This window comes from Sycon ciliatum, chromosome 2, assembly GCF_964019385.1.
Source record: "Sycon ciliatum chromosome 2, ocSycCili1.1, whole genome shotgun sequence".
NCBI classification, from domain to species: domain Eukaryota; kingdom Metazoa; phylum Porifera; class Calcarea; order Leucosolenida; family Sycettidae; genus Sycon; species Sycon ciliatum.
This window is the reverse complement of record NC_088644.1, coordinates 4,538,516-4,562,464: the sequence shown is the minus strand read 5'-3', so window position 1 is coordinate 4,562,464 and position 23,949 is coordinate 4,538,516. Positions and strand designations below refer to the sequence as shown.

At 48.4% G+C, this 23,949-nt stretch overlaps 1 protein-coding gene across 1 annotated transcript; it reads left to right on the top strand.

Annotated features, from left to right (window-relative positions):
• Nucleotides 1–447: 447 nt before the first annotated feature.
• LOC135808131 (uncharacterized) lies at nucleotides 448–3,455 on the top strand. Its single transcript, XM_065321278.1, has 3 exons — nucleotides 448–1,816; nucleotides 1,885–2,084; nucleotides 2,229–3,455. The coding sequence occupies exons 1-3, from the start codon at nucleotides 448–450 to the stop codon at nucleotides 3,441–3,443; spliced, it is 2,784 nt and encodes a 927-aa protein (XP_065177350.1). The 3' UTR covers nucleotides 3,444–3,455.
• Nucleotides 3,456–23,949: the final 20,494 nt, after the last annotated feature.

Below are 23,949 nucleotides of genomic sequence, written 5' to 3'. Positions count from 1 at the left end.
AAAACGGGCGAGCAGGCTGGAGTTAGCACGTGCTGGCTTGGCGCAAGGGCGGGAAGTAACACGTCAGTTGGAGTTGGCACGTGCTGGTGGTCGCAAAGGTCAGGTATTTCCCGCGAAATATAGTCCCGCGCGGAATGGTTTCCATGACCGCGCTCCGTTTCCAATCGTTTTCACTGTTTTCACCGTTTACACGAGAACGAAAACGTTTTGAAAACGTTTCAACACTTCGAAGTGCGTTTCCATTTCGTTCCGTTTTAATAGGTGTCGTTTTCGGGCGTTGTCGTGTAAACGATAGTACTCGTAGTAAACTGGCGCAACGATTTCATTCCGTTTAGGTCCTACTTTGTTGTCGTGCAGCAGTTGGCGTGGGACGTTCTGGACCAGCAACTCATTGGGAACGCGCAGGTTCCGGACTCAACCAGTCCGTCTACACGCACCGCAACTGACATGCCACCGTCCAGTACCATTGGTAGGTCCACGTCTAGTCAGCTGCTGGCGTACCTCGATCAAAGTCAGGATGACCTGCCAGTACCAGGCCCACATGAACCCGACTGCCCACAACCAGGGAGGCCTGCGACATTTGACTTGCCTGTGTACACCGAGACAGCACGGATCAACTTTGTTCTGGGCACCATGACTGCAGAAGAATGTGCCAATGCCATCAACAGAACATACGACGAAGCTGTGCATTTTCGGCCGAATGCCTTCGATGTCCTCAGTGGCGGTGTGGGCAAAGATTTTGTGAACCAGCTCAGCCAGTATCTGCTGGTGTTTGGCAATGCCGGTCCCTTTGAAGGCCAGGCTCTGAAAGTTGCCATGGTGTTCCAGCTGCTACTCCTCCAGAAGCCGTTTCAAGCTGCCACCTCCTCGCATGCCAAGTGTCTTAAGCGTCGTCTGGAGCTGTGGAGAGCAGGGGCGCTTTCAGACCTCCCGGTGAATGTCGCACCATACATAACCAGCTGGAAAAGCAACAGGCGCAACGGGACAGGATCACCAGTCACCACCGATAATGCCAGACGGTTTGCTTCGCTTGTGACCGACGGCAAACTGGGTGCAGCACTGCAATATCTGGATGATGACACCTCGGGAGGCATACTTGACCTGGATGACAGGATTGGCGACAGGCCAGTCAGAGATATCCTAGTGGAAAAGCACCCCCTTGCCGAACCAACCCAACCGGCCGCCGTGCTTCCCGGCACACCTCCAGCACCACCACACCCCGTACGGTTCGAAGCACTCACTCGAGATGTTGTTCGCCGGGCTGCACTCAGCACCCATGGCGCAGCAGGCCCCTCTGGAGTGGATGCCGACACATGGAGACGAATGTGCACCGGATTTGGTGTTGCGTCAGACGACCTTTGTGATGCGGTGGCCTCATGTGCAAGGCGCTTGGCGACATCCATGGCAGACCCCTGGTCACTGGAAGCCCACACGTCATGTCGCCTAATCCCATTGGACAAAAAACCGGGAGTCAGGCCCATCGGCATAGGGGAGGTTTTAAGGCGGATTGTGGGCAAAGCCATCCTCAGCCTTCTGCGAGACGACATCCTGGAAGCAGCCGGCAGCCTACAGCTTTGTTCCGGTCACGAGTGTGGAGTAGAAGCCGCTATTCATGCCATGAGAGAAGTTTTCGCAGATGACGAAACGGAAGGCCTCCTTCTAGCAGACGCCTCAAACGCGTTCAATTGCTTGAATCGTGCTGTATATCTGCAGAACATCCAGCATCTTTGTCCAGCCATGTCACCAGTTGTCATCAACACTTACAGGCAACCCGCACAGCTCTTTGTCGGTGGAGAAGTCATCCTCTCTTCCGAAGGTACCACGCAGGGGGACCCGATTGCAATGCTCTCTATGCTCTCGGTGTTCTTCCTTTGCTGCAGTCAGTCTCTACTGCAAATACTGTGCAAGCCTGGTTTGCTGATGACTCAGGAGCAGGTGGCAAGCTGATGCCTTTGCGTGCATGGTGGCATAGCCTAACAGAGCAAGGTCTTGCCTACGGCTATCATCTCAACCCGTCCAAGTCGGTTCTCCTGGTTAAACCGGAGCATTATGATCGAGCAGTGGAGATGTTCGCCGACACTGGAGTTGACATCCGCGTCGATGGTTGCCGGTACCTGGGTTCGGCTATTGGTACGCCTGCGTTCCTGGATAGCTTTGTTGAGCAGAAGGCAACAAGATGGCTCAACCTCGTGGAGAAGTTGTCCTCGTATGCGGAAACGCAACCACAGGCTGCATACGCTGCACTCACCCAAGGCCTGCAGAATAAGTGGTCTTTCCTCTGCCGCACCACACCAACAGCTGCAGCTGCTCTGACGCCTGTGGAGAAGCTGCTAATGGAGAGGCTCATCCCCGCTCTTACCGGCCATATTGTCAACTCGGAGGAAAGGTCAATTCTTGCGCTTCCATGTCGTCACGGAGGGCTCGGGCTGGGCAATCCCGTGGATCTCGCATCCCAGTATGATGCATCGCGAAGGGTGACTGAGTCCTTGCAGACCAACATCAAGCTGCAGACTATGGCGCTCGGCTCTGCAACCAGTCTCGTTCGTACTGCCAAGGCGGAGGTGAGGATAACAGCACGGAATGCTGTCAAAGCCCACGCCCTGCTGCTCCGCTCCAGTGTGCCGGAGGCCAAGCAGCGTGTAATCGACCTGGCTGCGGAGAAGGGCTCTTCCAGTTGGCTGACCTGCAGGCCCTTGAAGCGCCATGGATTTGCCCTCTCCAAAGCGGAGTTTCGCGATGGAGTGCACCTAAGGTACAACTGGCAACCACAGCGCATGCCATCAGGGTGCGTTTGTGGAAGCCAGTTTACTGTGGCCCATGCCCTCTCGTGCCCCACCGGCGGTTACCCTACCATCAGGCATAACGAGATCCGCGATGTGACCGCTGGTTTCTTGAAGCGTGTTGCCACCAACGTATCTGTAGAGCCTCATCTGGAGCCCCTGAGTGGGGAGCATCTGAGCTATCGCACCGCCATCCGCGACGACCAGCCTCGCTTGGACGTAGCAGCAAATGGAGTGTGGGGAGGGCGGTTCGAACGCACCTTCTTCGACGTCCGGGTGTTCAACCCTTTTGCGTCTTCGAACCAGTCCTCCTCCATTTCTGCCACCTACGTTCGCCAGGAGAAAGCGAAGAAGAGATCGTATGAAGAGAGGCTGCGGGAGATCGAGCATGCTTCATTTGTCCCGTTGGTCTTCTCGACAACCGGTGGCATGGGCAAGCAATCTGCCTCGCTTTACAAGCGAATTGCATCTCTCATTGCTGAGAAAAGCGGCGAACCGTATTCGGTTGTTATGTCATTCATCCGCTGCCGCCTTAGCTTTGCGTTGCTCAGAGCGAGTGTCATGTGCCTGCGTGGTGGTAGCCGCTCTGTTTTCGCTGTACATGCACCTGTCTCTTCTTCTGCCTCCCTAGTTGCTGCCGAAGCTGGCACTTCCCGTCATTAATTTTATAGTCTTTAGTTCTTTTTAAAATATTATTATTTGCCATGGCGACCCCCGTAAGCCCAAATAGCTGGCAGGGCAGGGTTGGGCCTTTTTTTCTTTTACTTCACAGGTGTAGCATTTTATCAGTCACTAGCAGCACCCGCGGCCAGCGTTGCCTGGCCGAACGTGGCATGCGGCCGCGCGGGTGCACGGTGCCGGTGCACCGGTGAAGCAAGTACGTGAACAGCACACGTGCTCAGCACGTGGTGGTGGCTACACGATTCGCACGCTTCGCGTGCTCAGTGCTTCTGTGGCTGCTTCCGCTAGCTACACGATTCGCACGCTTCGCGTGCTCAGTGCTTCTGCGGCCGCTAGCTACACTGTTCGCACGCTTCGCGTGCCAGGGCAGCGCTGCTCCGCAGCATGGCCTGAGCGTGACACACACACACACACGTCACAGGTGCCTCTTCTTTATAAGTAAAGATTACGTATGATTTAAAAAACTTTGTTGTCGTGTAAACGCAGCCTGAGTTTATCTCCAGAAGTTGTTCGTCCCATTTCTATTATTGAAATTGGCCGTTTCCTTTATTCTGGTGTGATCATTGTGCCATTGTTGCCAGCTTCCATCACTGTTTTTGTATTATTTTCCATTGACACCATACACCAAGTACTGAAAGAGGTTCACCTTCTACTCAGTACGAGAGTATAGTACGGTATTATTATGACTGTATGACACGAGTTTCCACTAAAAATATGGCAAGCCGAAAACCTGGCGAGTACAGAGTAATCGGGTAACTGGCACCGACCAGGGAGTCGTCAAATATATATATGGGTATTTGACGACTCCCTGGCACCGACAGATGGAAGGAATATCTGTGCACATATGCAAAAAGAATTGAAATCGGCTAGTGCCAAACAATGCGGCACGAAATCTTCGGAGGGACGTTTTGAATCCAAGAATTTATTTACCTTCCAGAGAGCCGACGAGGACGACACTATTATTTTCTCATCTGTGGCCTTCGCTAAAAAATCTCAGGGGACTCTGTATGTGTAGGATTGGGTAGAGAGTACGGAATGGAAGCGAAGTGGAGTATTTTCAGTGCGGTGGTTGTCTTTGTTTTCGTCGGCATATTGTTGCCTTGAGAATTTTCGTCCACGGAGCCGGAGGGCTTCAAATTTCCCGCGACTGAAAATAAAAGTGCTACGGCTTTTTTGAATCTGGCGATCCTAATGAGTACCGTACCGCCGAGATTGCACTGCCCCAAATAAAGTTGCCTGCCGCCAAAACAAGAATTACGATCTGCAATCTGTTTGTAGTACCACCCTGGTACCTGCAAGAATGTGCTGTACATGTATCGTACTTTCTCTGTTGCTGTTTCAGTTGCAAAAGAGAAAGATTCAGTGACTCATTTGTTTCATACGAGACGAGTCGACGTGGCTTAGAATCTTTCGCTGTAGAAGAAATCTATTCGTATGTCTATTGGAGAAATAATTGTATTCACTGGTTATAAAATAGGTTTTAAAAGACATTGGTTATAAAATAGGTTAACACAAACAGAATAAGTACCATCGGTCCCTTGGTGTTCGTCCTAAAGAGGTTCGACTGGATATCATTCCTACTCACCAAAAGATGTGTAACATTGTATTATCATGGAGTAGGTGTTGGCGGATAATGCTCCGTAATATGGGATATAATGCTCTCAGTAATGCTCCACAGAAGGCCATATAATGCTCCAAATAATGCTGATAATGCTCCGCCGGATGGAATATAAACTCCTGAACCTTGCGGTATCGGGCTAAGAAAAACGCTATAATATTGCACCCGTGCTATGCAACATAGAACACACAATCTGGATCCGCCGCAGACTCGGCTGAACTAACGGCCTCAGTACAGAAGACCGGTGCCGGCTAGAGCCTTCCCAAGTCGTTTCTGATACGCCAAGAAGGACTCCTTGACCAGCTTCTGCCTCTGAGTTTCCCTCTCCAAACGGGACTTTCTTTGTTTGTGTCTCGCGGTAGCAATATGGGACATGATTATACTCTTCTTCCCTGACAATGTTGTATGGCCTACCAGGTACACTAACTTGCCACAGTCGCTTTTGAGCGGCTCCGCACCCGTGTTTCGGCACTGATGGCCACTTCAGTGCTCTGGCCATGAGCTACTCGCGTCCTTTTGGAAACATTTTCAGACTTGGTAGTAGCTGTTTTCTGAAAAGACCGCTTCCTCGCTATCGCGGCAGGATCTGCAGTTTCCAACTCGACGACGTCACTATCATCAGAGGACTCCGCCAAAAGCTCATCTGGAGAAAGCCCAGCTTCCTCCCAATCCAAAGAACGGCATCGCGGCGAGTCAGCCATCAGCGTTGGCTGCTAGTTAGCTGGTCTTACACAATGGTCAATGTCCGGTGAAAGTCCAGCGTTACTCTTCGACAAAGACATGGACTCTTGCTTCGATGAAAAAAGTTTTTTGTAACATTGTGGACGGTAACCGGGTAAGGTCTGGAATGTGTGCGTGTGCGCACCTCCACCGTTCCATGCTGGCTCACATGTGTTTCGTTGGTTCGGCGTTGTTACCTGGATCTTCAAAAAGTAAGTAATTAGTTGCTGGCCGAAGATAGACTTCCGGGACCGGAAGTTTCTGCGAGAGTTGCCTCACTGTGCTGGACCACAGCTAGCTACTAATAGTACTAAGCTAGCACTATACTGCATGCAGTATAATGGGCCTGGCACTGCGTGCCACGATCTGTTTGGTACCATGCATGATGTGTGCGGTGGTCTATCGCTTGTACTACTTTTGTAGTAATCATGGTAATACATCGCGTATAGTAATAAATGTTGTCAATCAAAGACCAACGCTATAGCCGATACGAATCTGTACATGAGGATGTGTGTAGATCTACTAATAGTACTATGCAGTCATGTAGAACGTCGTATAATGCCATTTTTGGCCTCGTAATGCTTTATAATGCTCGTAATGCTCCGGGTGGTGTATAATGCTCGATATAATGCCGGCATTATCCGCCAACACCTATCATGGAGTGCCTTGTTTATCTCTCAGTACCTCCAGGGTGCCCTGTAAGAAGGCCTTAGGCCTGTGGGGATTGCCCAATCAAAAATTTGATAATCACTGAGCTAGGAGTGGAGTGTGTCTCTGTTCGTCTTCGCCTGTGTACCAAACCTAAGGCTATTGAGCTGGCTGTGTGCAGTATATATCGTCCACCCAGTGCAACTGTCGACTTCTGGAACCTGTGCAGTCAGCATCTTGACGTCATCAGCCGTAAATTTAGCAGGATTATTGTACTTGGGGACTTTAACACTGATGTGCTACAGCAATCATCAAAATAACCACCATTACAAGCACCTGTCCAATCTGTGTGAGGAGTTTCACCTCCGCAATGTCGTGACTTCACCAACGCGACTTGCCAAGACATGTCTGGATCTAATACTCGTTTATGCTGCCGCACCACATGTTAAGACAACTGTAGTATCTGTAGACGGCGTGAGCGACCATGATCTCGTTCTGACTAACTTCTCCTACAAAGCCACGCAGCAAGCTAACTCCCGCCTCAAATTCGTGCGCAAACCGCTCCCACATGCAATTGACCCCGCTACACTCTGTGATGATATCGACAGCACTCTGGAGCCTCTCCCCAAGTCAGCTGATGTCAATGCACAAGTCACCCAGCTTTCACACTGTATTACTCGAGTTTTAGACAAACATTCACCGATCTGCCCCGTGGTCTCACCAGCTTTCAGTAAACCGAAGCCTCAGCCATGGGTGACACCTCAGTTGAAACACCTCCTCCAGCAACGAATCCACCTACATAGAAAAGTACGCACTCACCCGTCAGATCAACAGCTTCTGCAGAGGTATCGTGCAATACGGCGAGAAGGCACTCTCCTCAACAGGCAGCTGAAGTCACAGTATTACATCAGAGAGTTCAAAAATCGTCGCCATGACCCACGAGGCCAATGGGCCATTATCAATAGCTTGTCTGGTAGAACAGCAGTGAAGGCTGCCCCAGCAGCCACACTCGCCGATCTGACAACTACCTTCGCCGAGATCGTCCATGACCCTGCCAGACCAGTCGAGCTGCCCCTACCCGTTGCAGACCCCAATAGCACTACTCTTTTGGAGTTTGATACCGTCAGCGTCGATACCATCTCCAAGTTGCTTGAATCTCTGGTATCCAACAAAGCCACCGGCTCCGATGATATTCCGTCCTGCATCCTGAAATCCTGCAGAGATTCAGTCTCGTATCCGTTAACTGTTATCGTCAACCAGTCTCTTCGCTCTGGCATCTTTCCTGCTGCCTACAAACATGCCCATGTCTGCCCTGTTTACAAATCTGGTGATAAGACCTCAGCCACCAACTACAGGCCAATCTCACTGTTGCCTATCGCGGCCAAGATCCTAGAGAAGGTTGTCCACAAGCAAGTCACTTCGTATTTCACCCAGAATCCAGACCTGTCAGCCGTACCAGCTGAACAATTTGCGTACCGCTCACACCATAGCTGTGAGGATGCCCTGACACTTTGCATAGACAGATGGAACAGAGCACTTGACAACGGTGACCAATGCGGAGTAGTCTTTGCGGATATGAGCAAGGCGTTTGACCGTGTGCAGCACACAGGTCTGCTGGGAGAGCTAGCCACCACTGGCTTAGGTGGCACTGTCCTCAAGTGGTTCTCAGACTATCTCACGAACCGCAGCCAGCAGGTTACTGTCAATGGTGAGAAGGGTGACACCAAACCCTGTACAAGAGGGGTCCCCCAGGGGTCTGTTCTTGGGCCTTTGCTTTTCTGCGTCTACATTCGCCGGGTACCCGATATATTTCACCAGAGTGTCGTGCAGCTGTACGCTGATGATATTGCGTTCTACGTATTCGGCTCTGATGTGGCTACAATTATGCTACGCTTGCAGGATAGTATGCGGTTGCTAGAGCAATACCTTGATGAGAAAGGCCTTCTGCTCAACCCCACTAAAACACAGTTCATGTTGATACGGCGTCCTGCCCTGCCTGCACTGAGCCCAGCCCTGTACCTGACCTGTAAAGGTATTGTCATTTCCCCTGTCTCTACTGTGAAATACCTCGGTATACTAATCGATGAGCATCTAACGTTCCGCCCACAAGTAGAAAAGGTGTGTTCAGTGGTCTTCGCTAAACTAGCCTGTTTTGCTCATGGCCGTCGCAATTTATCAGCTACAGCTCGGAGAACTTTCTTCTTGTCAATTATACAGTCTACTCTAGAATATGCAAGTAATGCGTATGTGCACTGTTTGAAAACTACCCTATATAACAGGCTTGTAACGGTCAGCCATATTGCGATGAAGAAGGCATTTGGTTTAGATAGAATGACCCCAACTGCATTAGTTTTACAACGGTGTCATCTGTATTCGTTTGAGCAACGAGTTAATTTGAAACTATACGTTTTGGTCTATCGCTGCTTGTCATCAATTACTAGCCCCCTCCTTCAGTCACTGTTTCTCCTGCGTTCAGTTGGCCCGCACACAAATGCTCGTACTCGTGGCCAGGATACAGCTGCCTTAGTATTACCTACTGTACATATTGGGTATGGACTGCGCTCAGTTTCTTTTCTGGCGGCAGGTCGGTGGAACACTCTTCCTCCAAACTGTCGTCAGGCACAATCTGCTGGTACTTTTGCTCACCTCACAAAGATTCACCTAGGGTTCCCTGTAACAAGGCCATGCCTGTTGGGACTCCCCTAGTCAAATAATAAATACTACTACTACTACTACTCAGTGTAGTTGTTGGAACGAGGTGTCGGACTCAACAATGTATTTGTTTACATTTTAATACATGTTCATTGTTCCTCCTTTGCTGTGTTGTTTTAGAAAATCGTGGACTAACAGTTTGAAGTCATTGAACTACTTCCAAAAGTTGTATCGACATCAACGGGATTACGATTATTATTATTATTATATTAGAATTGCGATCAACAGAACGAGCTGAACCGACATTTCACAAAGGCTTTTATTGTATTCAAAAAACGAGTGGATACGAAGGCAGTGAAGAACATGGAAGAAAGAAAAAATGTGATATGGAGAAAATGATGAACAAAAAATCGTACTTCGAACTAGTTTTCGCACAACACTCCTCAGGAAGCTACGTTGTACTAATGAAAAACAATCCAGAAAGATACTAATAAAGAGAAATGGAGTGAGAAGAAACAACACCTATGAAAATGATAATCCTAGCACTAAGGTAATAACAGGAAAAACTGAGAAAGCACTTAACGAACTTGTAAAGACTACTAGTATACTGTGACACTAGATATGACACCATGGCCAACCAGGGCCAAACAGACAGAACAAGCTGCTACTAGAACAATTTCAAACGAATAATGCTGTCCTTCTGGACACACAGATTAGGCTTATGAATACGTTGACAAACAGCTTCTAACACACTCAACTGCAACTTATAACCATGACGAGCACGGCACAAAACAGAAAAAGAAGAATCAGAATACACCTTGCAGCAATCAGGACGAGATACAAGATGCTTATACACTGATGACTTCCTACTAGAAAACACACGCTCGCACCCACTCTTACTCACACAATCATTCTCGCTCTCACACTCACTGGACTCACTGGACTCGACGCCAGGTGTGTTGCATGCAGACACATTTGCGTCATCATCGCTTGCTGCATCACCGGCAGAGACGACAACAATACCTACCTCAATATCAACGAGACCCAGAAGAACAACTGCGAATTACACCATGACCTATTTCAGTACGGAAGTACAGAGCCAACGGAATGCACAACAGGAGCGTGAGACAAGGGATGGGAGGAGACGAGACCTGATTGCTCCAAGGCAGGACGTCGTTGAGGAGGATTCGGCCAGTGAGTCCAGTGAGTCCGGTGAGTGTGAGAGCGAGAATGATTGTGTGAGTAAGAGTGGGTGCGAGCGTGTGTTTTCTAGTAGGAAGTCATCAGTGTATAAGCATCTTGTATCTCGTCCTGATTGCTGCAAGGTGTATTCTGATTCTTCTTTTTCTGTTTTGTGCCGTGCTCGTCATGGTTATAAGTTGCAGTTGAGTGTGTTAGAAGCTGTTTGTCAACGTATTCATAAGCCTAATCTGTGTGTCCAGAAGGACAGCATTATTCGTTTGAAATTGTTCTAGTAGCAGCTTGTTCTGTCTGTTTGGCCCTGGTTGGCCCTGGTGTCATATCTTGTGTCACAGTATACTAGTAGTCTTTACAAGTTCGTTAAGTGCTTTCGCAGTTTTTCCTGTTATTACCTTAGTGCTAGGATTATCATTTTCATACTTCAAGTAGGTGTTGTTTCTTCTCACTCCATTTCTCTTTATTAGTATCTTTCTGGATTGTTTTTCATTAGTACAACGTAGCTTCCTAAGGAGTGTTGTGCGAAAACTAGTTCGAAGTACGATTTTTTGTTCATCATTTTCTCCATATCACATTTTTTCTTTCTTCCATGTTCTTCACTGCCTTCGTATCCACCCATTTTTTGAATACAATAAAAGCCTTTGTGAAATGTCGGTTCAGCTCGTTCTGTTGATCGCATTTCTAAAACTGTTGTCGCCTCGACGCCTATTTACATTATTATTATTATTATTATTATTAGTGCAATTAGGAGTATAATCGATGCAGACATGGCCAGACAACAACGAGTTCATGGAATTTTTAAGGATTTTTATGTTATTCAAAATCGATTTTCGTGTTCCGCTCATCAGTGAATAGTATCGGAACTGAGGGTACTGTGTACAAAAATAGAACATTTTATAACAGCATAATTAATTAAAAGTGTGAACAACAAAGGAAGTGCTACAGCATTACATAATATGTGTCAAACATAGTGCTAACGTATATAACTGAGTGCAGCCACAAAGCAAGAGGTGATACAGTGCAACATGACACAACATTTACATCTGATAACCAGCTACGAGAACAACTTTAGCGCGACTACGTGCTTCTTTTGTTTACAAAGAACAGGATTATGCACACGTAGTCGCGCTAAAGTTGTTCTCGTAGCTGGTTATCAGATGTAAATGTTGTGTCATGTTGCACTGTATCACCTCTTGCTTTGTGGCTGCACTCAGTTATATACGTTAGCACTATGTTTGACACATATTATGTAATGCTGTAGCACTTCCTTTGTTGTTCACACTTTTAATTAATTATGCTGTTATAAAATGTTCTATTTTTGTACACAGTACCCTCAGTTCCGATACTATTCACTGATGAGCGGAACACGAAAATCGATTTTGAATAACATAAAAATCCTTAAAAATTCCATGAACTCGTTGTTGTCTGGCCATGTCTGCATCGATTATACTCCTAATTGCACTAATAAAATTGCTTTCTCCACGCCGACTCTTTAAATTATTATTATTATTTGAACAAACGGCGAGGAGACAACAATTTGATAACCGCAATCAGTAATACAAGCTGGATCGACATTTGTGTACACTGTATTCTTGTATTGTAAAACTGTGGAGACAATGTGCAATAAAACGATGAAAAATGTGAAGAAATTGTGTAGAGAAAGAAAGGGATTCAAACAAGTTTTCGTACAACACTCATCAGGAATCGTCGTTGTACTAAAGGACACTGAAACAAAAATTGAACTATTATAGAAAATCTAAGTTAGAGAAATAACACTAAGAGCAACAACAGTGAAATTTACAAGTGTGAATTTTAACAATCAAAGCGAGAAATGAACAAAGGAGAAAGGAAGGAAAGACAACGTGATAACACATAACAGCAGTACATTAAACCTAGAACATTAACGGCCAAGCTTGGCCGCACTAAACACGACACGTTACTTGAACAATTTCAACCCAATTACACTATCTTTCTGTACACACAAATTAGGCTTGTACAGACGCTGATAGATAGCTTCCAACACTTTTAACTGTAGTCCATAACCATGACGACCACGGCACAATACAGTGAACGAAGAGTCGGAATACGCACCGCAACAATCAGGACTAGCCAGCAGATGATTGTACACTGAAGACTTGCTACCACGAAACCTACGCACAACACTAACACTCTCACCGGCACTCTCACCACCACTCCCATCACCGCTCTCCGACTCACTGCTCCCTCCGCCGTCCGTTCCATCCTCCGCTTCCTCTGTACTCTCTCTGTCTCGTCCATCCCGCCTGACCGGGTCCATTGAACTCAACTCGGCCGTCCCCCTGCTATCACGTCCCTCCTTTCGCCCTCGTCCGCTGAGTGCGTAGCTTCTGTTGTAGTTGGATCGTCTTGGTCTTTCAATTATGGGCTTGGATGGTGGATTAGTTGTAGTTGCTGTAGATTGCGTTGTTGGTGTTGGTGTGGGAGTTACTGATATGCAAGGTGGGTCTTTTTGAGTCGGCATTTGTAGTGTTAATGCAGCTGTCAGTGTTGCTCGCGGTCTGCCACTGGCAAGCTCCACCGCCGCAAGAACCGATGGCGGAGGATCAGGAGGAGGCAGTGGGACCGGGACCGCAAGCGGCACCGCCCCAGCCAAAGCCGCCGGGGGCACTGACGAGGGAACCACCGACGGCCGGAGCAAAGGCGGCGACACAAGCCGACCCGATGAGCCACCACGCCCATTCTCCTCCACCACCGCCACCAACGACGGCGGAGCAAGCACAGTCTGAGAGCCAGGATCCGCGGGTTGCGTAGGCAACGGCTGTGTGGTTAATGGTTGTTTTCTAGGTCGCCCTCGCTTCGGTCTTTGTTGTTGTGCGCAAGGTGGAAGTATGTGACGTGGTGTGTGTTGTTTGATGCGTGCGTTCAGGTGCTGAACAGTCCTACCAACATACCGACTAGCGCATTGTCGGCATTCAAAGTTGTAAATAAGATGACTAAGGTGAAGGGCTGGTAGGACATCCTTCCGCACCGTAAACGCACGCATCGTCGTAAAAACTGGCACAAAGTGTACTGCATAGTATGTTCGACGAACAACGGACTTGACTGCACTACAAACTTTAGTCGACTCCTGTCCTTTCCAAGGCAAACATAAATAGACGGGACAACGAGCAGGACCAAACAAAGGAGCCTTAGTAGTTTGTTCGACTTTCAACAACTTCTGCAGCAAAAACTCAGGGTACCCGTTCTTAACGAAAACTGACCGGAGAAAGTCAAGCTCTTCCTGCAGCTTACAGGACGAACAAATACGCTTCGCACGGTCTACAAGGTTACGCACTAAGTTTACTTTATATTGAGACGAACAATAAGAGTCATATACAATGTACTGACCAGTAAACGTCGGCTTACGATAAACGGTTGTCAGAACGTCGCTACTCGTTTTTTCCACCAGCACATCCAGAAATGACAACTTGTTGGACTGTTCATGCTCACATGTGAAACGAAGGGCAGGGTGAATACCATTTAACACGTCCAGAAACTCGTTACTACGCTCCTCATTATTAAAATATGTGAATGAGTCGTCCACGAAACGTACATAAAGGTCAGGCCACAATGAATCATCAATCTTCGACTCACAGTAACCGACAAACACGTTTGCCAATACTGGACCAAGGGGCGAACCCATCGCGACACCATCGACTTGTTTGTACATGACATTGTTGAACGAAAACTCAACTCCAGTTGTGACCAGCAACAACAATCGTCTAAACGCACTTTCAGATATCCAAGGAGTGTCAATGTCATCATTACGGTACAAAACATCCATGCAGATGTCAACAGTTTCTTCAATCGGCACATTAGTAAATAAACTGACGACGTCAAACGAACACATGTGTGCGTTGGGTGGTACAGGCTTGTTGCGGAGCTTTTCGACGAAATCAAAACTGTCTTTTACAGTGCGCTTGCAATAGTGGTCCTGCACTGGTTGTAAGTAAATACACAGCCACTTGGAAATAGAATACTGAGGCGAGGCCGTCATAGAAAGGATGGGACGTACTGGACATGTGGGTTTGTGTATTTTTGGTAAGCCATATAGCCTAGGCCGGAGCGTGCCTGTCGGTTTTATGCGATCGAAATCATTGGAGAATATTTCTCCGTCGGCTTTCAGTTTCTTTAGGTAAGCTACTAGTTCTTTTTCTACTTTCTCTGTTCGATCAAAACTTTCAACCGGGCCGATGGTCTGGAACTTTGATGTGTCGTTTAGGATGACAGACATCTTGTCTATGTAATCAGTTCTGAGCATCCGAACTGTTGCCCGCCCTTTGTCCGGGCGCGTGACGATAATTTCAGTGTTTTTGCGGAAGTCACGCAGGGCTTTCATGTGTTCCTGGCCTAAGGAAAACGATCGTTTGTCTGGAAGTTTGTCCGCATGCTCCTCAGCCTCAGCTCGGATCTTTGCAGCGCATATTGATTGTTGGGCCTCTGATATTGGCGTAAAGCGTAATAACTTTCGATAAAACAATTCGAACTCGGTCATGATAACTTCCTTTTTCTTTAATGATGGGGGAACGCCAAAATCAGTGCCACGGCAAAGGAGCTCCTTCTGTACAGTAGTCAATTCCAATGGGGTTAAGTTGATTATTGTTGTGTCGGGATCGATGTTAACTTGGCCGTAACGTTTCCTTCTGAGCCAGTTATATGTCTTGTCATGTTTGGTAATAAGTTTTATTCGTTGTTTCTGGTCGTTCTCAGAAAGGAGCATTGAGAAACGGAGGAAGTCATGAGATGACAAAAATGTACGTGCACGATCATACAAAGACCTAAACTGGGAACGAGACTTGCACACCGTGTCACCGGACCTGGCAATCTCATCCTTCATGAAAACGCGCTCAATGTTCAACGTGTGGTATGCCTTGGCTCGGTGAACACGCTTTTCTACATCGCTAGGACAAACGCCATTGTCTAAACATCGTCTAAGAAAACCTACGTTAAGGGCGACACTACGGTAATGAAAACGTGCTTTCAGCGTTAGATTCAGAATATCTATCTGAGGCTGGGTGTATCTCGATTTAAAATATTTGAACAAACGGCGAGGAGACAACAATTTGATAACCGCAATCAGTAATACAAGCTGGATCGACATTTGTGTACACTATATTCATGTATTGTAAAACTGTGGAGACAATGTGTAATAAAACGATGAAAAATGTGAAGAAATTGTGTAGAGAAAGAAAGGGATTCAAACAAGTTTTCGTACAACACTCATCAGGAATCGTCGTTGTACTAAAGGACACTAGTTAATGTTCTAGGTTTAATGTACTGCTGTTATGTGTTATCACGTTGTCTTTCCTTCCTTTCTCCTTTGTTCATTTCTCGCTTTGATTGTTAAAATTCACACTTGTAAATTTCACTGTTGTTGCTCTTAGTGTTATTTCTCTAACTTAGATTTTCTATAATAGTTCAATTTTTGTTTCAGTGTCCTTTAGTACAACGACGATTCCTGATGAGTGTTGTACGAAAACTTGTTTGAATCCCTTTCTTTCTCTACACAATTTCTTCACATTTTTCATCGTTTTATTGCACATTGTCTCCACAGTTTTATGAATACAGTGTACACAAATGTCGATCCAGCTTGTATTACTGATTGCGGTTATTATTATTATTATTATTATTATTACGAAGTAGTGGTTGCGACTTCGGCGATGATTTTGTAAGAAAGGTTTGCTCCCCACACCGGAGCTCGCGCTATTCCGCCGACTTTACTTGACACTTGACTGACTCACGACTGCCATCCAGAGCACACGAGAAGTCCATCGCACCTTCGACTCGGCAAACCTGCAAGAAAGCACCACTCCCTGCTCAATACACAGTGTTTCGGGGAATTCACCCCTCATCAGTTGAGCTTGAGTAGGCTGAGGAAGATTGTGCCTGAAGAGCACCACTTATAGTGCTCTCCAGGCACAAACATCACCAGGGATACAAACTTACAGAGACGCTCCGCTTCCAGCGCGACAAACACCTCGTGAACACCAGATAGCAGCGTGAGTCAGTGTCGCTCCTGGACGGTGAGACAGACGTCGAGGACCCTCGGTCATTCGCAACGCTGTCACCTCCAAACCAACTAGTCGCCAGCCCGCGCTGGGCACAACAGTACGAAGTAGTGGTTGCGACTTCGGCGATGATTTTGTAAGAAAGGTTTGCTCTCCACACCGGAGCTCGCGCTATTCCGCCGACTTTACTTGACACTTGACTGACTCATGACTGCCATCCAGAGCACACGAGAAGTCCATCGCACCTTCGACTCGGCAAACCTGCAAGAAAGCACCACTCCCTGCTCAATACACAGTGTTTCGGGGAATTCACCCCTCATCAGTTGAGCTTGAGTAGGCTGAGGAAGATTGTGCCTGAAGAGCACCACTTATATAGTGCTCTCCAGGCACAAACATCACCAGGGATACAAACTTACAGAGACGCTCCGCTTCCAGCGCGACAAACACCTCGTGAACACCAGATAGCAGCGTGAGTCAGTGTCGCTCCTGGACGGTGACTCACGCTGCTATCTGGTGTTCACGAGGTGTTTGTCGCGCTGGAAGCGGAGCGTCTCTGTAAGTTTGTATCCCTGGTGATGTTTGTGCCTGGAGAGCACTATATAAGTGGTGCTCTTCAGGCACAATCTTCCTCAGCCTACTCAAGCTCAACTGATGAGGGGTGAATTCCCCGAAACACTGTGTATTGAGCAGGGAGTGGTGCTTTCTTGCAGGTTTGCCGAGTCGAAGGTGCGATGGACTTCTCGTGTGCTCTGGATGGCAGTCGTGAGTCAGTCAAGTGTCAAGTAAAGTCGGCGGAATAGCGCGAGCTCCGGTGTGGGGAGCAAACCTTTCTTATTATTATTATTATTATTATTATGACGACTTTATTCACTCCCAAAGCAAGCTTGAAAGGAGGCATGAAGCACAGCACCGGGATCCATATGACCCAAGGGTGAAGCACCAATCAATGAAGATAAAAGAAAATCCTGAACCAAATTTTGATAAACTTCATGAGAGAAAAATTCAAGTATACCAACTTCGATACTCACATAAAATCACAGTCATGTATAACAGAACTACTCAAGTAGTAAACACCAAGCATGCTGCACATGGGACACTCCAAGCAAGACAAACTCAGACGAGATAAAACGGCATATGCAGAGAAAGACAATACATGACTGGGGGCATATGGCAGAAATTCACGCCTCTCGGCTCGTCACACAGCACATGATGCACCACAATCATAAAACACACAGACTGAGACACATCGAGACATTACGGGCAGGCTAACATAAGGTCAACCGACCGTTCCGACCATGCCACTCTCCCATCCATGACCAGTCACCGACCGCACAATTCTCAGGGTGCCCAGAATAGCACATTGCTGCAACCGCTGGATCACGGACGCGTGGAGCCCAAGGCTTAAGATGTGGCTGCGGCTCGTTCCTGACACACCACCCAGAGCACCAATGATAACTGGAACAATAGTTATCTTTTTGTTCCAGATCCTCCTCAGCTCTGCTGCCAAGGGCAGGTATTTGCTGATCTTCTCCTGCACCTTCTCATTGACCCTGTGGTCCAGTGGGACACTGACGTCCAAGAGCAGTGCCCGATCATCCAGAACCAGCACCAGGTCTGGTCTGTTCGCCTTTATTACTCGATCTGTGGGAATGGAAATCTCCCACATCAGCTTGCAACTGGCAGAACTTGTGACCTGCACCAGCTGCTTACTGCTGGGTAATCCATGCTGCTTACACAGTGCACGATGCAGGGCCTGGACCACAAAGTTATGCCGGGCAATGTATGCAGTCCGTGCCAGGGCTGGACAGCAGGCAATGATGTGGTCCATATTTTCTCCGGGTGCACCACATACACGACAGAGGTCCACGACATCATGCCTCTTGTGGATATGGCGCATATTGTTTCTCGTGGCAATCACCTGATCCTGGCAAGCAATGAGAAAGCCTTCCGTTTCAGGACGCATTGTCTGGGATCTGAAACAGGAAAACGAGAGCTGCATGTCCAGGATTATTATTATTATTATTATTATTATTATTATTATTATTCAAAGGATCAGTCGGGGAAGTGAACTGCCTGAAAAGAGAAAAAACGCCAGACCCACCAGGACTCGAACCTGGGACCCTGCTTGTCATGAGCAATGCTCTAACCACTGAGCTATGGGACCAGGCTGAACCTAGAAGGCGCTGACAAGTTTTTCACTCCAAAGGCAGCTCACAACACGTGCCACACATACTGATGGCACTTGGGTCTTACTGATGGCACTTGGGTCTTTTTCCCTCCCCCAGGGGACCAACCACGGTCAGTTTCTGGAAACTACCAGAGGTGAAAGAAAGTGATTAAATTTGGAAATGATTGGGAGAACTTCAAATTCAAAGGATCAGTCGGGGAAGTGAACTGCCTGAAAAGAGAAAAAATGGGTCTGGCGTTTTTTCTCTTTTCAGGCAGTTCACTTCCCCGACTGATCCTTTGAATTTGAAGTTCTCCCAATCATTTCCAAATTTAATCACTTTCTTTCACCTCTGGTAGTTTCCAGAAACTGACCGTGGTTGGTCCCCTGGGGGAGGGAAAAAGACCCAAGTGCCATCAGTATGTGTGGCACGTGTTGTGAGCTGCCTTTGGAGTGAAAAACTTGTCAGCGCCTTCTAGGTTCAGCCTGGTCCCATAGCTCAGTGGTTAGAGCATTGCTCATGACAAGCAGGGTCCCAGGTTCGAGTCCTGGTGGGTCTGGCGTTTTTTCTCTTTTCAGGCAGTTCACTTCCCCGACTGATCCTTTGAATTTGAAGTTCTCCCAATCATTTCCAAATTATTATTATTATTATTATTTAAATTTTGAATAGGGCAATCCCCACAGGCCTAAGGCCTTTTTACAGGGTACCGGCTATGTGATCACGTACAGATTTGCGGAATAGTGAAAGCGAGGAGCAAGAGCGAATGTCAGCTGGAAGAGAATTCCAGCGGTCAGAAGCCAGAAAGCTCAAAGCGAATAAGCCATAACGATTGCGTGCTTTAGGCAGAGCAAGGGAATCTATGGACTAGGAACGTGTACAGGCAGCTGTGTGTGTGTTGCGGCAGAACGAAGGCAGAAGCAATCAGAGAGCAGAGTGCTACACATGCCACGTAGGGCCCGAAAGACAAGAATATACAGTTTAAGCTGATAGCGCAGTGCAATAGGAGCAAGGCCATATCTGGTGTGTAAGACTGAAACATCATAGTGCCAAGGGAAACCAAAAACAATCCTAACAGCGCGGTTAGCAATACGAGTTAGTCTATCATGTTGTGTGGTGTGAAGGCAGTGTACAAACGCATTAGAACCATACTCAAGGTGTGCTTGAATAAATGAGCAGTAAAAGGTCTTTCTCGCAGCTGGTGTCAGGTTGTGCCTGATCTTGCGGAACATGGCAAGTTTTGTTCCGACCTTTTTCTCAACTTCAGTGACATATGAGGAGAAGGATAGATGTTCGTCAATGGTGAGGCCAAGATACTTCACCGTTGGTGTTGGGGATATGAGGACATCGCCGAGCCGAAGGCAGATGTTAAGAGGAACACATTTTGTTTTTTGTCTTATGATGATAAATTGAGTCTTGGAATCATTAAGTTTGAGACCTCGGTCACGTAGGTACTCTCTGATGACAGATATGTCAGCAGAGAGATCATCAGTGAGTTGCTGCAAGTTCGTACCTGCCTTATATATAGACACGTCGTCTGCAAACTGCCGAACCTTGCTCGTGATGGTACATGATGGCAGAGCTCGTACGGATAGGTTAAAGAGGGCAGGACCCAATGTTGACCCTTGAGGTACACCTCTTGTAGGTGTGTACTGTTCACCTTCCTGATGCTTCGTGACTACTCGTTGGCGACGGTCACATAGGAAACTAGCTATCCATTGCAGTGCAGTACCACCGACACCAATAGAGAAGAGTTCTTGAAGAAGGGAGGCGTGATTGACTGTGTCAAATGCTTTGCTGAGATCGAGAAAAGCAGCGACAACAAATTGGCCCTTGTCTAGACATGCTTGCCAGTCGTTTGTTGTCCTGGCTAAAAGATCTTCGCAGGAATGCTGCTTGCGGTAGGCGAATTGTTCATTCGGCAACGCGTTCGGAAATGATTCACCTTGTATGTGCGACATGATCTGCTCATACGCGCACCTCTCCAGCAGCTTGGAAGCGATTGGGAGGAGGGAAATAGGTCGATAATTACTGGGATCAGATGGACTCCCGCGCTTGTGAATTGGACGAACGTTGGCAATCTTGTATAAAGAGGGAAAAATACCTGATCTGAAAGAGATGGTGAAGAGCTGGGCAAGAGAGGGAGCGATTTGTTTCTGGAAGAGTTTGTAGATGGACGGAGGTATTTTATCTGGACCACTTGCTTTGTGGCTGTCAAGGCGTTTCAAATGGGACACTATGGTTGCTGCTGACACCGGTTCAAACTCAGTGAGGGACGGCTCTGGCATTGGTCCGATCGGTAGTTCGATACCTGTGTCTGATAATTGGAAAGGCTTTCTGTCTAAAGCCTTTCCATACTGGTGCTCGATGTTTTCAGTTTGGGGACACCAAAATTAGTGTACCGCTAAAGACACGTGGTCGACACGTTGTTGACACGTTGTTGACACTTTGTTGACACGTGACCCAATAACCGGCCTACCAAGGGCCTTTGGGGACCGCTAACAGCAACTGTGGAACAGTGCAGTGCCCTTTTTTGGAGCAACGTACGAGTAGTGCCCGTGGTTTATGACCCCGCGACCCCAATCTACGTGGCGATCCGCAATTCGCTACTTCATACTGACTGGCGTCCGGCATTGTCCCGAATTTGGCCGCAATCTGCTCTCGGGACCCTGTAGGGCTCCCTGACCTGCTCCATCTCCGCCATCGTCAATGTACTGCGCATCCACCCAGGCCAGGACTGCACTTACTTACAGTCCATTCAGAAAAAGATGGACTTTTTTATTTATTTTTTTATTGAAAAACCACAAACCTTCAGACATGTGAATGTGCACATGATATACAATGTACATACGTATGTATCGAGAAGGCAGCACGGAAACGGCAGTGGTGGTGAGGCCTGGGCAGCTCGTCCGACCGTGGGTCTCGGAGTCAACACTGGGCAGACGCACGGGGGGGGGGGGGTGGTAGCTTAGGAGATAAGGGATGGAGCTAGCATGATCATAGTATGTAATGCATTATGCAGAAGTAATAATTATGTGAATCTTAAAAACAATAGTGCGGTCGACCTGCGCAGAGGAAAGGCATGATCTACGTGTATAACATAATAATAATTCTAAGTGAGCTATAGGGCACATCATACACACACATAATGCGCATGTTCAAATAGGAGATCAACCTGATAGGCATTCGCCGGCGTTGGGTAATCTTGAAATAAAGATATTAATATCATTGAAGAGATTATTATCATACGCTCACATAAACACCACATACCAACCATGTGCACCCACCCACCCACCCCCACACACACACGCGAGCGCGCACACACACACATGCTCGCATGCACGCACACACGCACACACACACACACACACACACACCTGGTCCTGGTCCTGGTAAACACTGCCATTACGGTCACGTGTCCCCTTACGGGGCCGACAATATAGAACGACGAGCGGGACCATGTTCGAGAGAGCCATCTCCAGCAGCTATGGCTCTGGCTTATCATCGGAAACGATTCCTCTCACGGCTGCCGCTAGAACTGGTCCATCACTCTCCACAACAGAGCGAACATTCCATGAGCCAACGCTCAGAGTCGTTCCAAGTCGTCGTCTTCGTGCGGTAGTTTGCTCCACTCGCGGGCTTGCAAAGCCTCGCGAAGGACTCCGAGGTGGGGGCGACGAGGAGATTGTCGGCATCGTAACTATCCGACCAAGTCTCCTGTCGGTGAATACCCCACCTCAGGCACTGTTGGCCTGGACGGCTGGGGACACCCCAGGCCGTCCACAATGGCGAGAACAAGCACGGACGGAGGCCAGAAACAAGAGCCCGGAAAAGTACAACCGTCCTCCACCAGAGCAGAGAACACACACATTGTCAAGATGTTCAACTATTTGAAAGATTTTCTTATCGTCGGAAACGATTCCTCTCACGACACACACACACACACACACACACACACACACACACACACACACACACACACATACACACACCACACACACACACACCACACACATATACACACACACACACACACACACACACACACACGTGCACACTCACGCAGACGCGTAATAATACATAATATTTGTGCACAGACTCACTCTCTCACAGTAACGTCCAGAAAACCACCACGCAGAGTCCCTACAGCCGGTCGGTCGCCCAGTCCCAGTGGCTCGAGCGCAGGAATCGGTGGACGCTGCACTTGAAGGACTGCAACCTCTTCTGGTCGGGCTGATCCAGGAGGTGTTGGCGAGGCAACTGGTTCCAGGTGTCCAGCACTCCTTCAGGGTACGACCGGCGGACGTTGTTGCGAGAATTGGCTGGGATATCAGACTGCAGCTGGTAGCGGTGGCCGGCCGCCACCCGCGCCTGCTGCCTGGTGTTGGCAGGATGTTGGTCGTGGTCTGGTACTGCTTGGGAGGGGGGCAGCATTCGGGTTAGCATCTGTGGGCCTGTCAGGTAGTGGATTTTGTAGAGATAGCAGAGAGCAGCCACTTTGCGCCGGAGTTCGAGGCTTGGCAGATATGCGCCTTCGCCGATCAGATGCAGGGCTCTCCGCTGTACAGCATCGAGTTGCGCCAGCACCGTCTGAGAAACACCCATCCAGACTAGCATGCCATGCTCTAAGACTGGGCGAACAAAGCCGTTGTAGACCGTGAGTCGGCAGCCAGGGTCAAGCACTGCTGAGGCTTTCTTCAGGAAGCCCAGTCGCTGTGTGGCGCGCAGGGCTGACTGTCGAATCTGCTGGCAGAATGTCAGTTGACTGTCGAAGGCTATCCCAAGTAGCTTCAGGCACTGGGTTTCAGGAACCATTTCACCTTGGAATGTGACCGGAGGGCAGTCCCAGGGCCGACGGTGGTGGCTGACGTGGAGTAGGTACGACTTGGCGGGCTCGAATGTCACTCGCCAGGTCGCACCCCAGGCAGCAAGGGCATTGACGGCGGTCTGGAGATCATCACAGTCAGCTGCGAGGTTGCCGAGATACCGAATACACTTGTAGAGCGTTGTGTCGTCTGCGTACGTGGCAAGGCTGGTCGATTGGGGAAGGTGGTCCTCAGCGTCGTTAATGTAGATCAAGAAGAGAGTGGGCCCCAGGATGCTTCCTTGAGGCACACCTGCTCGGATGGCGTGTGTGGCTGATGTTTGTCCACCAACTACGGCCCGGATCTGGCGGCTCTCTAGGTAGTTTTTCAACCATGAGAGCAGGTGGCCAGTTAGCCCAAGACATCTGGCCTTGTGAACTACACCGCGGTGCGACACTTTGTCAAATGCGCCGGCCACGTCGACAGCAAGGACTCGGGTCACACCCCCAGCATTGGACGTCCGACTCCACTCATGCTGAAGTGAGAGGAGAAGATCAGTCGTGCCCAGGCCGCGTCGGAACCCGAATTGCCGTCCGGAGAGAACCTGATTGCTTTCCAGGAAGTTAGTGATGCTGCGATTGATGATGGCCTCCATCA

Coding starts and splice junctions, on each gene's coding strand:
- LOC135808131 (XM_065321278.1), top strand. CDS start 448: ATGCCACCGTCCAGTACCATTGGTAGGTCCACGTCTAGTCAGCTGCTG. Junction 1,817..1,884: donor AGTCATCCTCTCTTCCGAAG/GTACCACGCAGG, acceptor TGCTGCAGTCAG/TCTCTACTGCAAATACTGTG. Junction 2,085..2,228: donor AGATGTTCGCCGACACTGGA/GTTGACATCCGC, acceptor ACGCAACCACAG/GCTGCATACGCTGCACTCAC.